We start from the raw sequence: 19,123 nt of genomic DNA, 5'->3' as shown, positions 1-19,123 counted from the left end.
AGAAACAAGTCTGTTCAATAAATTGGAAGATTTTTACGTGTATTGGTAGTTGGTTATATTTTGACAATTACCCTTTGCAAAATCTACACTTTTAAAGCATACATTTACTTATTCCAGAGGAAAATAATAAAATATAATTCCTCTTACCTCATATACGTTGAATTGCGATTGTCCTCTAGAAAGTTCCCTATAGCTTGTGGTAAATTCTCCAATGAAATCATGACTAAATTTAAGGGGGAAAATATATAGTATTAGCTTTCATACATTTGCCAAATATACTTTTAAGTTTTCTACAAATGCATGGTTTAATTGTGAAAAAAATGCTTAATATTACTATGAGCATAACTTAATAACATATTTTAAGAGACTCATACATAACTTCATTGTTCTTTAACCCCAAATTATATACACTCAAAAATTATATTTTGTTAGCATTCCAATAATTTTTAATTTATCCCACCAATATTAATATTTCAAACCAGTATTTTAGTTTTAATCACTCATATCTAAAAACACTGTATCATCTATGCTACCAAAATGACTAACAGTTTCTTAGGATGAAAGTTTAAGACACTCAAAAACTTATTACTTATATCAATAATTACAAATACAGTATATAGAATTCTCCTAACTTTGTTATGACCAAGATGTAATAGGACATTATTTTTTAACATGGGATTAATAGTCACCAAGCTTTATTTTTGATAATAGCTTCAAAGTACATTGCTAATACCAACATGGTTATTCCGAATTTTCTTCACATTAAAGCAATCATAATAGTCTTCTCAGAAAGCAGACCTTCTACAGATGCCTTCTTAGTTTAGATGGGGAGGGATAAGGACTGTGTAAGCATGCATTAGTGCTCACTATAAAAACCTTGTCAATGTGATTACTGAAGTTTACCTAAGGAAGTTTACAGAGGAAGAAGATAAAGCAGATAAAGACTCTAGGAACTAAAGTGGTAAATACACCATAAGGGATGTCTCTGTTGTTTATATCATAGAATTTAAGCTTGGCCCATACACTTTGCAAACACAAGGTGTTTGTTACCATTAAATAAACACACACACACACACACACACATAAATGTGTATTATAAATAAATAAATATAAATATATAGAAATGTATTTATATGTATTTTATAATTTTTAATTTATAATTTTATAGTTAAAAAATATATATGTATATGTTTAATGCTTAGTTGTAAAGACCTGATGACCAGAGACAAGCAACAAAAAAACCGTTATCTAGCCAACCAAAACAATAATTTCTAAAGATGGGATTTGGAAGGAAAAACGAGCTGCCATTAATTTCAGTAGAGATTTTGCAGTAAGAAAGGTATTTATTACATTATTTAAAACACACCTCACTTAGATTTCCAGCCTCCTAGTTCTCCACTATCTCAAAGATCTTGTACATACATCATAATATTCTAAATGATACATCCCTCTACACCAGTGTCACCTTGACCTCTAACTTCCAGAAGCAGATCTACATGTATGAAAATGTGAAAGGAAAGGGGACTAAAACCAATGGTAAATATATTTGTATGTATGAACCCAATCCACTAGGACTCAATCATTGAAGTTACATGGGGAAAAGTACAAAATAGTACTTTAGCACTATACATTTTTAATTAAGTGAAATAATTTTCTTTGACCTTCAGAATCCCAAGCTCATAATCTTGGTATCTTTCACTGCGATCTTAAAAACTGAGTTTTGGAGATTATGTTTAGAAGCTATCCTCCTCCACTGCTGTGTGTGTTTCAAATATCTTAAGTAACAGTCATGGAAACAAAACATTTCTATCAGAGCACTTCAAGCACAATGATTTGGTAATGGTAAAAGTGTGGCAGGACTTAGGTAACAGAGCTCACCACACTAGTGGTGAGAACTTCATATAGAGGACTTAAACAAAACCTTGAATCACTTAAGCCCTTCTGGCAGTTTTCTAACTATGCTAATCCTCATCTGGTTGATTCTTTCAATTCAACGTTGAGCTATTACTATCAACATTAAATTCCCACCACTCAACACGCATCAAAAACTTAGTAGAGAGAAGCAATATTACTGATCTCAAGTAGACACAATTACTCAGTAAGTTGCAAGAACATGTAATACCCATCCAGATAAAGAAAGTACAGCAGAGTGGCAAATCTGGATGCAATGGCAATAGTCAGGTTTATCATACACCACACAGATGTGCCCCTGTTGAAGTCATTCTGGAACTCCCTAAAAAGCAATTCTCTGATATTTGGTTCTGTTTTGTTTTGGTAGATTTGTTACTCTCTACAGAACTGAGTGAGGACCAGTGAGGTACAATTCTGAGCGGGTCCTATTTATCATGAAATGGAGCCTTCTTTTCCCCCTTCTGAGTTAGTTGTTAGAGAGGGCTTATGGCCAAATCTGCGGCCCATTTCTTGCAGGATAGGTCTTCATGACATGCTGTCCTCTGCAGACTTTTCAGGCTTCTTACCTGTATTTCCCCTTTCCTTCAATTTCCTCACCTAGTTTATAGTTCACCATGTCTCTTTACATGGGTTTCTATAAATTATCTTGGATCCTTTCCAGAATGAGACAGGATATAAATAAAAGAATGAATAAAATACTTGTGCCTCCCCTTCTGAGTCTTGTCTAAGATTATTATTTTGAATAAAACACTAAATTTGCATGTCATATAAATGCAATACTATCCTGTGTTGTAAAGGAGAAAATGTACTGAGTCACAAACTGCATTTCAGCCTCTACAACAACAATTCTGTGAGATAAAGAAAATACATCATTGTATATTCAGAGCCAGAGAAACAGATGATCATGAAGTGAGGATGTGTCAAAAGGTCATCAACGTAAGGCAGTTAAAGAGGAGGTGGCGGTAAACTTGTCAACCCTCGATACAAGGTGCTTTGTCTCCAGAATAAATCTGAAGAATTTGGGTGGATAAGTGGATTGACTCCCAGGTGATTTTATCATCAATCTTTTGGAATACAGGAGAATTTTTATAGTTTCCTTTGCAACCTGTCCTACTTCAAAAATTGCTTAGATAAATACTTTAAAGATTTAAATGTAATTTTCATGGACTTATAATTATCTTTTTCCCCCCATCATCAACTATTCCTAGATTTTATGGAGATTAAAAGGCAAATTTAATTTACCTTAATATTTTTAACTGTTCCTGATTTTCAATACTATAATATTGAAACAATTATCACTATACAGAGAGATATGATGGGAAGACTTTCATTATAAATCACAACCAATAATTTCCTTGTGATTCAATAATACTGCTTTGCTATTTCCTGTTAATTTAATTGCAACTAAAATAATGATTCTATGTAATGTCTCTCTGACTGCATTTATAAAATAAAGTCTACTCCAGGGCTGTTTATCCCATTTGTGTCTATTTACATCTCCAATTTGTTCTCCTTACTTTTTATAATAGATATATGCTACTGAGGAAAAAAAAAACAAAGGACATTTAAAGCAAATTGATTACTATTATATAGCTATATAGACGGTAGTCTGGCTCTAAAAGCTTTGTTTGAGGAAATTTATTAAATTGTTAAATAAAATCTATATACTATTTCTATGCTCTATTAATAGTGAAAAAATAGATACTATGCACATTCACATTTATATTTGAAATCTCTAGGATAGTCCTTACTTATCAAACATGTCTAACCCCCCTCTTCCATTTTTGGCCCCTTCTTTCCCAGCATCACCAACGTTTATAGCCTATTATGTCCTCTAAGAAACCTTTCCTGCTTCATGCCGTTCCCCATTTGCTCTTAAAGAAGTCAGTTATCTACCATCACAGATCCTGTTATTGTATTATACCTGTTGTTTATTTAGTTCCCCTTTCAGCCTTCATCATACTTGAAGGTAAGAAAGGTGATAAACTCATCTCCATGTTTTCGGCATCTACCTCACTGCCTGGTACACAATGGGCACTGTTGAAAGTTGGAAATAGATTCAAGTTAATATCACAGTCATTCTGTGATCTGATTTTGCCAGTAATATTAACAAAGTTGCCTCAGATTATATTCAGTCTCAGAGAACGTCACGGGTGTGATTCCCATTAACCACTGTTACCCTCTCCACCTCCTTAAAACAACTCTGAGAGCAAAGCAAACAACTGTTCTTTTCCCACAGGAGTATAACCACGCAATCACACCAAACAAAGGCAGAGAAAAGAGAGGCAGGCAATATTAATATTGCCTTTTGCTGGCATTTCTGATGATCCTCATGAAGACCACCCTGTCTTGAGAATAACAGAAGATTCTCACTTTCTTGACTGCCAGCAAACTAGTTTTGCACAAAACATATACAAATGACATGCGTGTACCGAACTCGTCTCATCCCTTTCTCGATCACTGTGTGATCTGGAGTCAGTCAGCCAACTTCAGGGTCCTTATGCCTTCACTTAAAAATTGGGGGCAATGCCTACTTATTGTTTTGAAAATAAACTCAGAGAACTCATTTGATTCTTTCTGTGAAAGTTGCTTAACTCCTTGAAAAATACACTATATTTTTCCAATTACGAAGAATATGATTCTAGATATATAGAGATATGTAGATATAAAATTATATGTACAATTTTAAGAAAGCTTTAATAAAAATAACTTGTGAGGATGTAGTAGGCTTATGAATTGATAAATGCTGTGCTGAGCTATTTGGGAGTTACACACACTCCTGTGGCTTGTACTGTTCTAGTGCAACTCCTCTGCCTTGTAGTACACCTATGTGCCATGTTTCAGGTGTGTGTTGAAGGATCTCTCTAACAGGGATTTGTAAACATATAGTATATTAAAGACAATTTCTCTAGGATGTTGAAAATATTTTGGCTCAAACGCTGGCATGATCCTTCCCACGGAAACAACAGTCCCGGATATCACTGTCTCCTCCGTTTGCATGCAACATAGTGATTTTCTATGTCCCTCTATCTTGTCTAATCTGGGCCAGTCCTAGCAAGCAGAGCAGTATTTTTGAAAATAGCTAGAGATTAAGCAGTCACAGAATGAGACACTTTTAATTGAAGTGCAGTTATGGTGACCCTAATTCAACTCACAGGTTGTAAACATTCCTGTTTAATATTTATAGGAAAAGAGCAGCAGTGTTCTTCTAGAGATGACTAAAACCAAACCACTGACTCCATGACAAGTAAAATATGCCATAGGATTTGTGAATTCCCATGATCAACACAAAAGCTCATCTTTATGAGTCCAGATAACAATATATCAGCTATCCCTAATTTTGCTAATTTTCTTTATTTTTACTGTAGTCAAGGCCTTTGACTTTGACAAGGCTTTTCAGTACCTAAGAATGTTCTGTTGGTTTTGTTTAAACAAAAGAATACCAGCCTCCACTGATTAATTATTTATTTATTTGAGAGAAAGAGAGTGAGCACAAACAGGGGGAGGGGCAGAGGAAGAGGGAAAAGCAGATTCCCTGCTGAGCAGGGAGCCCAACATAGAGCTCAATCCCAGAACCCTGAGATCACGACTTGAACCTAAGTAGACACTTAACAAACTGAGCCACTCGGGAACCCCTAGACTCCACTGATTCTTAAAGGAGGTATCTCTAATTCAAAATTTCAAAAGAATCAAGTCTCTTTTCCCATGTAACTTACTCAAATCCTGAGGGAGAATCTACTTTACCTTAAAAAAAAAAAAAATCCAGAAATATGACCTGTAAGCATTCTTAAGATTATGAGCTCATCTGTATGTAAATTTGCCAAACTATTATGATTCTTAATTAATTGTGCTAGTAAATGCAAGTTATAAACACATCCTTACAAAAGCACTATTTTTTCTTTTGTAAAGTACTGGTTTATGTTTTATATTGTAGAAATTATTATATATAAATTTATATGAATGTATTCAATGTACAAGTGATCATATCTCTAGCTTTGTTGGAATTTTAAATAATTTCAAGAGGTTTCCATTATTTTTCTTCCCTCCATAGGTTACAATATTATTTCTGGGCCTTCAAGAGGAAAACAGATATAATCACTCTCAAATATTAACAATTCAGCAGGAAAAATGGGCTAATTTTATCAGTCTTATCCACACCTGCTCTTTGATCCATTTTTAATATAGATAGAAATTTAAAAAGATATAAATAACACATATGTATAAAATAAGTCAGCCCTATTGTCATTTTGGGTATAAATATATATATATAAAATGTAATCTAGTAATACATAATAGTATATTTTAATATGTTTGTGTTTTATCTATTATTTAATATTAATATTTCATTTATTAACTTTATTTCCACTTATTTATTATATCTATACAAAGGGATAAACAACACTTTTTAAGACAAGACAATGTATTTTTTTTTAAAGATTTTATTTATTTGAGAGAGCCTGAGCCTGACCTGAGCCAAAGGCAGACATTTACATGACTGAGCCACTGAGGGGCCCTGACAATATTTTTAATGTGGTTTACATTGATGCACAAAATGATACATACCATACTAAAGAAAATGTTATATGTGATGATTTACAACATTTAAGTCCAAACTGTTTGCCCACATAGCCACTCCATTTTTTTAAATACAGGATATAGACATATTTTTAAAGTATATTTATAAATGTTACATTGTTTAAATTCCATGCGTATGTATTGACATTATATCAATTTTAACTACACATGAAGTCTAACTTTTTTTTACATCATTACCTTTAATTCTTTTCCATTTCCTGTAATAAGCTTAATGCATCGAAACATCATCAAGCAAATTTTCTCACTCAAATTAAAATTTACTGAAAGAGGAAACAAATTGTATATAGCCCCAAATTCTTAATATAAAATCATTTCTACCTAGCAATAGTTTTACAAATGCAATTTAATTCGTTGAAAGGTAGGATGAAATTTCTTTAGCTAGCCAGGATCTTTGGATATTTTTCTAGGAGTATATAAATTAAAAAGTGAATTGAGAGGGGCACCTGGGTGGCACAGCTGGTTAAGTATCTGCCTTGGGCTCAGGTCATGATCCCAGGGTACTGGGATCTACCCCTGCATAGAGCTCCCTGCTCAGCGGGGAACCTGCTTCTCCCTCTCTGCCACTCCCCCTACTTGTGTGAGTGCTCTCTCTCTCTCTCTCTCTAATAAAGAAAATCTTTAAAAAAAGTTAACTGAGATAATGTCTGAAGTCAGGATATCCTCTAATTTCATGAACTATGAAACATTTGTCATCCATGTCACATACTTTTCCCTCTATACTTTCAAAGTGATTGAATTCTAGTTCTTACCTTAAGTATTAATCTCTAGAAAGATAGATCTGTGTGATGCACTAACCTATTTCTGAAATTTAAACTATCAGCCAATGAGTATTATTTTTTCACACTAATGAGAATAATAAAAAATTAGTATTATACTAAGCAAAACAACAACAAAATACCAGAAGCAGGATTAGCATAAAACAATGGCCAAAAGATCAGTTTCATATTTTTTTAATTTTTAAAAATTTTTCAAAAGATTTAAGTTTTAAAAAATGAGATATTAAATCTCTATTCTTGTACCTTTTTAATCTTTTGCTGTCATTGGCCTATAGCCATATAAATGCAATTCAAAGTAATTACTCCCTTTCCAACAGATTGATAACGGATACCTTCATTCAAGAGTATATATACTTTATTTATACTATATTATTTATATTCAAGTATATATACTTTAGTTATGAGAAGATAAATTTAATTCATAGCTCTAAGAAAATTTGAGTAAAGCATCAGATGCTTTTATAAATTGTTCATTTATATACCATTTATATACATGGTATATTTCTGGGCTAGCCACTGAATATAGATTAGTACTTGTTTATATTTTACTTTTCACTCAAAAGTTGCCCCGGTTCATAGATAAATCTATCTGTTCATCTATCTAGATTTCATATTATATTGCTAGTTTTGCTCATTCTCTGTAAGCCTTGAATACCATTATATGTTTTTAAGACATAATAGTTTCATTGTTTCTTGCTTTTTCACAATGATGAAGACTGGAACACAGGAATTCTATCATTTCTCTACAAAGTTTGTTTTTTTAATAAAAAGCACGAGGAAAAAATTCTGACAGTAGTTATACACACACACCACACACTCTGTCTCTCTCATACACACACACACACACACCACTGTCTCCCTCTCTCTTTCATGCACACACACACACACTTATACAACATACAACTCCCACCCCTAAGTAGCAAAAGTTGGCAAGTTGAATACTACAGTCCACTGCTACCCAGGGTTGGGTTCTTTTCATTGGCAAACAATCCCTTCTTTTCCTCTGGCATATCCTGTCTACTCTGTGTGCTGGGGCACCACTTCCCACTGTCAAGCCAGAGATGCCAAAAGACATCATAAATGTCCTAGCTCTCTTGCCAACCTGGCTTGTAAAGCAGTCTACCAGTTTCCATACTCTCTAGCCACCAGTCCCCACACTGTCCATTATCTTCCAGACAAACTGAGGGACTCCAGAAGGGCAGCTAGGATCAACTCCCAAGGGTGAAGCCCAAATAGAAGGAGATGAAAATACATTTGCTATTGAAATTCTTTCAAACCTCTAGTTAAAATGGAGAGCTTTCTTTGGTCAGTTTCAAGGTTTTAGATTTAGGAGACCTACAAGGAAAGAAAAAGTCTGTATCCAGTAAAAAGCTATGTGAATTACTATGGTTGTAGTTTTTAATTAACATGTATAGACAATTCAGATCATTCAGGTCCAAAAAGCAGTAATTCCAGCTCCCACCAAATTGCCTAGAATATTTATCTCAAATAAATACTTTGTGCTGTGTATACCAGCAGCATTGTTAGTAAAAAAATGCACATCTTGTAAATTTTAAAAAATAATTACTCCACTGTGGTGAAATTGCACATTTAGAACTGACAGAGTTTACTGTAATCTCTGACTTAGATCTCATTTGGTGTCTCTGAACTTTCAGATAAGAAAGAATTCCTCCACATTGGAGACTGTGTGCTTATTTTTACATTAATACAATAGTAACTACTTATTGCCATTCAAGATTTATAAGATTTTCTTTGACTTTCTACATTTTTACCCTTTCACTTCTCAAAATGAAAATTATTTTCTTAAACTATGGAGAAAAAAACTTTTTAGGTAAAAGTTTTAGGCTTTAATAACTTTATGTGTTTTTAAGGCATGTTCATTTTATAATAATGGTTTTAACAATGTGAATATAGGCACACCTGGGTGGCTCAGTCGGTTAAGCATCTGCCTTCCGCTGAGGTCATTGCTCCAGGCTCCTGGGATTGAGCCTGGCATCTTCTCCCTCTGCCTCTGCCTGCCACTCCCCCTACTTGTATGCTGGCATGTGCTTTCTCTTTCTCTCTCTCTCACCAAATAAATAAAATCTTTACCAAAGCAACAATAAAAAACAATGTGATTATCTTCAAAGTACTAAAATACAGAAATAGAATAATCTACCTCATAAAATATTTTTTGTGTGTTTTAGAAGCTTGAATAAATTATTTTTTAACCAAATAAGACTCCAGGGGACTATGAAGCAAAATTTCAGAATCACTGAGTTCCTAAGAGAGAGATCTCAGACATTAATCAAAGAATTAAAAGTACTCAGTGAATTGGTGTTTGGGTTGCTTAGATAGGATAATATTTATGTATAGGAGCTCTTTCTTATTATAAGCGTAACAGAAACTTTGTCCTTAAAATACAGTATAAGTATCTGTGCATTTTCTAGCGGAAATGAAAGAAATATCTATGCAACACCATAAAAATAATGTCTGCCTACAAGTTTTACCTTTGGAATCTACTGACTTTGGGTAAATCAGCAGGCTTTCTAGTAAAATTTTTTCATCCCTCAAAACCATAAAATACATTTTCCTATTCATTTCCCCAAGAAAGTTTAGTTGATTAACTTGAACTATTCTGAACAGAACACCAGAAATTTGTTTTGGGTTCTTGCAAGAAAAATATCTTAGAAAATGGCTTGATGGGGAGCAGCAAATCAAACTTTTGAACCATAAAATATCAATTAGGGAACTCAGCTCTTACAGCAGTCAGTCATTTGGTCAAAAATTTAAAAAAAATACGTGAACATCAAGCACTCAAATATATATGAATATTTACCAAAGCTAAATTGTTATTGGGAGTGACAATATTCTATTTGTCTTAATTTTTTCCAGATTAGCAACTATGAAATTTTCCTTTCTAAACATGGTATGAATGTAACATGAATAAATGGCTATAATATATTTTTACCTTGTTTCAATTCCCTCAGGTTACGTCTACAAGGGTCATCATCAAATGCTAAAGGTATGAACTTATGTTTCAAAGAAAGATCTGGAACTCTGACTATCATGTTCCATTTATCCTATACTAGCAGTACCTGGAAAGATAATTAAAGCAATAAGCAGTAGTTTGGTTTGAAAACCAGTGACTCCCTAATAGTCATGTAAAATGGACAAATCATTTCCACATTTTAAACTCGAACTTTCATATCTGGGAAAAGAACAATAATACTTCCTACTGGAATATCTTTTTCTTTAAGAATTGAGAAGAAATATGTAAAACTGCTTGGGATACCAAATTAAATTTAAAACTCTCATAATGAATGATCTTGAAATTGAATTACCAAGCTATTCCATAAGAGCAATTTATGTAACAAAAAGATTGCACACACCACATTGTCTCTTTCTTATTCATTTTCACTCTCTCTGACTAGCCAATTTCAATGAAATATTAAAATTGTTAAAAAGTAAAGGTAAAGCAAATTCATGTCCGTAGTGAACTTCTCATTTGCTAAGTTTTAACAAACTGTTTTTTCTAGGACTTAGTTGTCACTAAGTTTAGTTTTATACGTATTTGGAATTCTAGCAGGTAATTAATAAACACAATACAGTTATACAATATCTACGGGTTACACAAAATCTCAAATTGTCTTGGTGTTCAAAATCACAGAGAAAATAATAGGTGATGATTGCCTATCAATATATCTTATTGCATAAATGATCAGCATCCTTATTATCTGACAACTCTTAAGTTTCATTTAATTGGAAGACTTTTATCACCAGCTCTGTAGAATTTTCCCCCAAAACTCCCAGTGAGCAATCCTATATACTTCTATTGTGTCAAAGAGATCTTTTAATTAGAAGATCCTCCAATTTATGCTTCTGATTTATATTCCAGCATCTCTCCAATTCCTAGCCTCATATTTCTAATAGCCTGATACGCATTCTCTACTGTGATATGTAACTTTAAAAAGAGAAATTGGGGCAAAAAAAAGAAAAGGAAATACAGTGAATGACCAAAGTAATCTTGGGGGAGATAAATAGAAGCAGGGTAAAACCTAGACAGGTATGGAAAACATCTCTATCAGTTAGAAAGATAGCATTAGCTGGGTTTTGTAGAAGAAAGCACAACAGACTTAGACTGATGTGATCTGAGATTTTTTGTTCCTCTAGCATGAAGTCATCATGTGTTTTAGCACTGTCTGATTGAAACCATTCACTAGGTTTAAATTTGGGAGTCTCTCAACAGAACTAAGAAACTTCTACACAGCAAAGGAAACAACAAAATTAAAAGGCAACTATGGAATGAGAGGTATCTGAGAAAGGGTTAATATCCAAAATATATAAGGAACTTAAAAAACTCAACACCCAAAAAGTGAATAATCCAATTAAAATATGGGCAGAAGCTATGAATAAATGTTTTGCCAAAGAAGATATACAGATAACCAACAGACTCAAGAAAAGATGCTCAACATCATTCATCATAGAGGAAATACAAATCAAAATTACAATGAAATATCTCCTCACACCTGTCAGAATAGCTAACATCAACAACACAAGAAACAATAGGTGTTGATGAGGATGTGGAGAAAGGGGAACCCTTCTGCACTGCTGGTGAGCATGCAAACCCGAGCAGCCACTTTGGAAAACAGTATGGCGTTTCCTCAAAAAGTTAAGAATAGACTATCCTATTACCCAGCAACTGCACTAGTAGATATTTACCCAAAGAATACAAAAATATTAATCAAAGGGATACATGGACCCAGATGTTTATAGCACCGTTGTCTACAATAATGCACAAACCATGAAGACAATCCGGAGCAAGACACTTAACCTTCATTTATCAGCAAAATGAGGAAGATAACAGATAATTAATACCTACAGGATTCTAGAGTGAGTTTCTAACAATTGTTCTCAACCCAAATCTGCATTAGGATGACCTGGGGAGTTTTTTCCCAAATTTTCCAATTTTTTCAAATTTTCAAACAATTCCCATTTAGACTGTATCCCAAGCCCACTTAAGCAGTATCTGGAGAGGTATTATAGTAAGAAAAGGGCCGCAAGTATTTCTCATGGAGACACGCAGTTGCAAATGGTCCACAAGGTTTCTGGCAGTAAGTGAAAAAAATATGTATTTTATTCTTGATTATACAAAAAGGTTAAGGTTTTCTATTTCATAGAATGGAGATGACACAAAATCATTATAGAGATGTGGCAAAATATTCCTCAACATAAGCAAAGGGAAAACCCTTTTAAACATGAATACAATTGATAAAACTATGTGAAGTCACAAATATGTTAATCAAGACTACATTTTATCCAGTACTTTAGTGGCTAAAAACAATCACCATGAATGGGGAAAGAGGTTAAGCCTTTGTGTTTTTCTCTTGGAAAAATCAACACATTTCTCATCCATGTTATAATATAAATAAACTGTATTTTTTTTCCAGACTATAATTACAAACTGAAATAGTCTGAAGGGTGGCATGAAATGATAATAAAAATAATCAAAATAAGTAATGTGTTGCTTCAGAGTTGAATGACTGTCTTGTCTACACAAGTGTCCATCTCTCAAAATGGTTTTTAAAACTCTGCTTCCATGGGGCGCCTGGGTGGCTCAGTGGTTGAGCCGCTGCCTTCGGCTCGGGTCATGATCTCAGGGTCCTGGGATCGAGTCCCGCATCGGGCTCTCTGCTCAGCGGGGAGCCTGCTTCCTCCTCTCTCTCTGCCTGCCTCTGCCTACTTGTGATCTCTCTCTGTCAAATAAATAAATAAAATCTTAAAAAAGAAAAATCATAAAACTCTGCTTCCTTTCATTAGGAGACTGTTCTTTGGTGAAAAATCTTCTTTATATGAAATTATTCTTGAATGCTTTGAATATAATAGAAATAGAAATGTTTTCATCTTAGGACAAAAACTAAGGACCCATGGAGATGTTAACAGGGACTTGAATCAAAACCATCAGCCGTAAGGCAGATGGTATCTTAATTTTTTTGGAAAATAAAGTACAATTAAAACTTTCCTTTTTGTTATTGCTCAACATTAAAATAGGATCTAGAACCCTACATATGGAAAATACAGATGGAATTTGCTTATGATTTAGATGTTTCCATCTCTGAAGTTAATAAGGCAAGAGTGACTATATATTAATGAAATGAGTAAGAAAAAAATTAAGATGTTGTTTCTATAAAAAATCAATGGGAAACTTGGAATAAATGGGTGATCTGTGAGCCAGTTTAACTTTGCCACCTCATTCACACAGCACCATATGACGCTTTCCTAGGTATATAAGCAACTGGATTGAATTTCACAATGTATAACCAAAAAGTACACACAAATATGTCCATGAAGCACTAATCATATTAATAACTGAAAAGTCTCTCAGTAGTAGAATGAACAAATCACATGTAACATGAACAAATTTCACAAATTTTTTTTTTCAAGATTTTATTTATTTATTTGACAGAGAGAAATCACAAGTAGACGGAGAGGCAGGCAGAGAGAGAGGGAAGCAGGCTCCTTGTTGAGCAAAGCCCGATGCGGGGCTCGATCCCAGGACCCTGAGATCATGACCTGAGCTGAAGGCAGCGGCTTAACCCACTGAGCCACCCAGGCGCCCCAAATTTCACAAATTTAATGTTAAGGAAAGGCAGACAAAAAAAGAGAACCTACTATGCAATTCCATTTATATAAAATTCAAAAACGGGCAACACTAAGCCATGCTAATGAAAGTCTGGAAAAGTGGTTACTGGGCAAGAGGTGCAAAAAATGAATGGAAGAGGGAGGAGGCAGCTTCTGCAGTGCTTGGTAAAGTCATATTTTTGATGTGGGTGCTAAATATATACAAGGTAAATTCCATCTATGAAATTTCAGGGAGCTATGTATTTATGACTTCTGCACTTTTCTATGTGACATTAGTATTCACTTAAAAAGCTCATTTTAGGGGTGCCTGGGTGGCTCAGTGGATTAAGCCGCTGCCTTCGGCTCAGGTCATGATCTCGGGGTCCTGGGATCGAGTCCCGCATCGGGCTCTCTGCTCAGCAGGGAGCCTGCTTCTCTCTCTCTCTCTTTCTGGCTGCCTCTCTGTCTACTTGTGATTTCTCTCTGTCAAATAAATAAATCTTTAAAAAAAAAAAAGAAAAGCTCATTTTAGGGGCACCTGGGTGGCTCAGTGGATTAAAGCCTCTGCCTTCCACACAGGTCATGGTCCTGGGGGCCTGAGATCGAGCCCCGTGATGGGCTCTCTGTTCAGTAGGGAGCCTGCTTCCCCTCTCTCTCTCTGACTACTTGTGATCTCTGTCAAATAAATGAATAAAATCTTAAAAAAAAAAAAAAGCTCATTTTAACAAAAGATGCTTTTTGCTCTATCTCCTACTACATTTAGAAAGACTTTCAAATTCAGAGATTATTTCATGGTGTTATATTTTCTTTTCTTTGTGTACACTTTCCATTTAGGTGGCAATGTTTTGGTCAATGGTATTTAGATTTTAAAATTTAGATCTGAATACTAAATCATGTCTACAGGCCAAATAAAAAGTAACATTTTCAGGTAATTTGAGTTCTTTTTCTATGCTACAGGGGAACAGCTCATGCCACCTGAAAGACATCTCTTTAGCATGTGCATTATTGTAGGCTGATTATTTTTAAGAAACAGAAGGCTCAGGAGGAACCTCTGACCTTCCACCTAACTGCCCGAGAGACTTTAGGTAGAGGACCTGCTCCAGGAAGGGAGCTGTCACTATAGATTACTATATTATAATATTATCTGGGTATGAAAAACAGGGAGGAACTCAGCAAAGTCTGTTAAAATTCCTCCTGTGTCTCAACTGCTTCTGCAGGGCTAGCAAACATACATATTACCACTTTTAGCCTAGTAAAAACATTTATACCCTTTTCATAAATATCCATACTTATTTCCTCTTTTAACCATGTGGAACCTGTAAATAAGAATTAACTTTGGAAATGTCAAAATTCATACCAGTGACAGTAGTGGCATTATTTATTCCTTAGAGATGCTGAAGTTGGCAACTGACAGGATGTGGTAGCTGAGAGCAAGGGAAGGGTCGATATAATTTTGATCTTTCAAGTCTGCAAACCTGGGATTATGGTAACTCCTAGAGATAATACTTAGGGGTGTAAATCCAGTAGAGTCAAAGTCATTGTAGAGACACAAAAACATTTGTCTACTCACCCACTGTTCAGAGTGAGTCTGCTCTAAACCCATTGTCTACTCTTCACTGTTCAGTCTCTGGTGTGCCTTCCTACTACCCCAGTTCCCAAGGACTTTCCCCAAGGCTCTCCAAGCCACGCTGCATCCAACAATGAAAAGGCTGACCCTGGGCGCCTGGGTGGCTCAGTGGTTAAGCCGCTGCCTTCGGCTCAGGTCATGATCTCAGGGTCCTGGGATCGAGTCCCACATCCGGCTCTCTGCTCAGCAGGGAGCCTGCTTCCTCCTCTCTCTCTCTGCCTGCCTCTCTGCCTACTTGTGTTCTCTCTGTGTCAAATAAATAAATAAAATCTTTAAAAAAAAAAAAAAAAAAAAAAAAAAAAAAAAAAAAAAAAAGAAAGAAAAGGCTGACCCTGGCAAAGAAAAGGGATTTCTAGGACTCTACTTTCATTATATAGCTCTCATCTATTCTGATGGTTGATAAACATTTTGAGTATCATCCCTGGTAATCTCATGATAGAATAAAACCTATGAGAGGAAAGGCAGATTTAGTGATGAAACTGATGACTAATTCAAATTGGATATAATTAAATAGGCTCAGTCTCTTCTTTGTAAAATAAAGAATTAACACTAAGAGCCCTAAGGACTCTAATAGTACCTTATGTAAAAAACTAGAAATTAATTTACATTCTGAATTTGACTGTTTATATTCTAAATAATAAGCTGATCATAAATCAAAATTCAGTGTAAAGTGTGTTTGTGATTTGAATTTGGCAATTCTGCTGTTTACTCAGTGAAAATCACCCGTATTTGAACATGGAATAAAGTAGAAAAATTAATGTGTACAATAAGATCATAGATATGTGAATATAAAATCCTAGATATCTGAAAATGGTTAAAAAAAAAAGAGAGAGAGAGAGAGAGAGAGAAAATGACAGCTGAATTAATTACTCATTGCCTGAAGTTTCACTAGAGAAATATAATCACTAATATTATTCAAGACCATGTTATAATTTCAAGTAGGGTAGAAAGGAGAAGATAAGTAACAAGCACTGACGGAGAACAGTGTGTTCATCAGAAAAACAACAGAGTTATTTCAAATTCTCTTTCTGTAATATTGAAATAACACAGCAAGAAGTTAATACATTAAAGGACATTAATAATGTAATACTATAGTTTACAGCGTGAGAAATAATAAGACAAAACAAAGTCCTTGGCCTCCAAGAGTTTAGCTTTAATACGAAAGATAAGGCAGAAACAAAATTTCAACCGAAGTCTTAACATACAGATACGCTAATAAATATTCCTAAATGGTAAACACAGGATCCAAGAGAGAGAGGGAGCAAATGAATTCACATGTACAGGGAAAGCTTTCAGACAACTGATAGCATTTAAATTGGGCCTGGACAGAAAAATCAACAGACAAAAATTAACACAAAAGTGGAAGGATATAGAAAATGCATTAAAGATAATTAAAATATCACTGTATAAAAATTAGAGATGTGTATTGTCACTAGCCTGACAACCTGTTTAGCACATGAGGAACAATTTCTTATAACAATTATATATAAACGATTTCAATAACAATTTCTTCCATAACTAATCAAGTTTCTACTAGAACATAGAGACATACAAATATAAAAATTTGATTAGCACTTTAGGTATCAATACATAAATAATTAAATCAGTCTTTAATGAGGGTTAAGAATTGTAGACTGAAGAGAAAAGTGGACAAAACCCTCAAAAACTGCATATGAGAAAAATCATTACCTAGATTTGTAGGAGGTGTGTGTGTGTGGGGAAGTAGTATGTCAGTAAATATCATGTCAATTAGGAAATTCCGTTTATCAACATTTTTTAAAAGTCTCAAAGGAAGTGGTAAGTGGTGGAAAAATAAAAGAGGCTGAACACTGTCTACTGAATACACATTTAGAACATTCAGGGTTAACTGCAAACAGAGGCTAATTGTTAAGGGAAGATCAATTAGAATAAGTGAGGGAATTTAAAATAAATGAGACAAATAAAAAAAGGTTTTGCACGTGTCTCTCCTAAATGAGTCATAAATGTCTTAGACAACTTATAAATAAGTTTTTGAGTGAAGCTCTGGACCAAGAATCACTGTTCTTTCCCACCGTGATGATGCAGTAATTGCAGAAATAAAACATCAAGCGTGTTTATCAAACATCTTCAAAGGTAACATACAAGAAAATGATAGCATTTATCTGGCATTTCACAGATCAATGGAGTTTGTGCTTTCTTGTCATAAGTGTCACTCACTATTTAAAAAGACTACATTCGATACAGAGCAGAGTGCTAATAAGAAAACTTCTCTCCTTTCTCAGCAGACTTCAAGAGCCAAATTTTATGACTGGCAGTTCACTAGTTCAGCCTTTCCATGAAATCACGTTCCAGGAGATGGAGATCTACTCGGTGGCCCATTTACAATCAGTCCCACATTAGAGCCACATGGTTTTAATGCAGAGCTGTTCTGCTAATGCTCCCTGAATTTTAAATTAAGCTACAAAGTCAGCTGAAGCTACTTCAAGCAATTGAAGCTTTTCAAAGATACCACTACTGATTGCTTTGTAACCCAGACAAGTCAGTTTCTCAGCACTTCAGCTTTGCAATTGTTAAAATGAGGTTTAAATAGTCTTTCTTCATATCCCTTGAAGAAATGGTGGGAGTTATGGAGATGATTTTAGTAAAGTGGTTTAACTTGTTGAAAATTGGTGCATTTACACTGATTATTCATGCCAAGGTCAAGCAATGTCTCCACACTCTCTGACCACTGCCAGTGTGTTTAAATAAAAAAGGACAAATAACTATGTCTCTTCGGTTCCAAACTAGCTCAGGATACTCATTTTTTTTTTCTTTTTAAGATTTTATTTATTATTTATTTGACAGATAGAGATCACAAGTAGGGCAGAGAGGCAGGCAGAGAGAGAGAAAGGAGGAAGCAGGCACCCCACCGAGTGGAGAGCCCGATGCGGGGCTCGATCCCAGGACCCTGGGACCATGACCAGCTCAGGATACTCATTTTAATGTCAACTGGTTACCTGAGCAACAGCATTACCACACTTCTGTATGCTTCATGGATGCACAAGATGTTTGTTCCAGCATTGATTTCAAGTTGATGAACTCAGCTCAACATACCCTTAGAATTCTGACCCAAGATAACACCACTTCCTGAAGTTCCTAATCTGTGAATATAATTATCACCTCCACTGTCGGAAGTACCCTAGCTAATATAACAAAATGGGATGGTAAGCAAATAACCCTGTCAAGCATTGTTCACTTGAATTTTTGACTGAAATAATCTCCCTAGGCTGAAAGATCAGATTATCTGTTGGGTTTCCTATGGTCAAATTTATACATAAAATAATACAGATATCTGACCAGTTTTTTCCCCACTTTATAAGGGGACACCTCTAAACTTCTGTGAAATACAGACAAAAATGGAGTTAAAAGTTTTAAAACAAATACCTGATACAAAGTCACTTATGATATATACTGTATGGATTTAATGGGGCTACATGATGCTATCAACTATCATCACTGCCAAACCAGATGCTGCAACAGGGCCAGCTTGAATGCAGTATGCCGCAAGCAAGAGTACATACCAGGATTCAAAGACCTAGCATAAAACAATGTAAAGTGTCTCATTAATAATTTCATAATGGGGCACCTGTGTGAC

At 34.7% G+C, this 19,123-nt stretch overlaps 1 protein-coding gene across 2 annotated transcripts in view; it reads right to left on the bottom strand.

The window, feature by feature from the left end:
• CPNE8 (copine 8) overlaps positions 1 to 19,123 on the bottom strand; it is a 217,545-nt gene that overhangs the window by 74,594 nt on the left and 123,828 nt on the right. For both annotated transcript variants that reach the window (XM_004771828.3, XM_004771829.3), the window contains exon 11: positions 148 to 223. In XM_004771828.3, coding sequence (XP_004771885.1) covers positions 148 to 223 — 76 coding nt within the window. The remainder of the gene's footprint in view (positions 1 to 147; positions 224 to 19,123) is intronic.

Source organism: Mustela putorius, unplaced genomic scaffold, assembly GCF_011764305.1.
Source record: "Mustela putorius furo isolate JIRA1106 unplaced genomic scaffold, ASM1176430v1.1 tig00537227_pilon_pilon_pilon, whole genome shotgun sequence".
NCBI lineage: Eukaryota > Metazoa > Chordata > Mammalia > Carnivora > Mustelidae > Mustela > Mustela putorius.
Note: the sequence above shows the minus strand (reverse complement) of the source record. Positions and strands in the feature narration are given on the sequence as shown.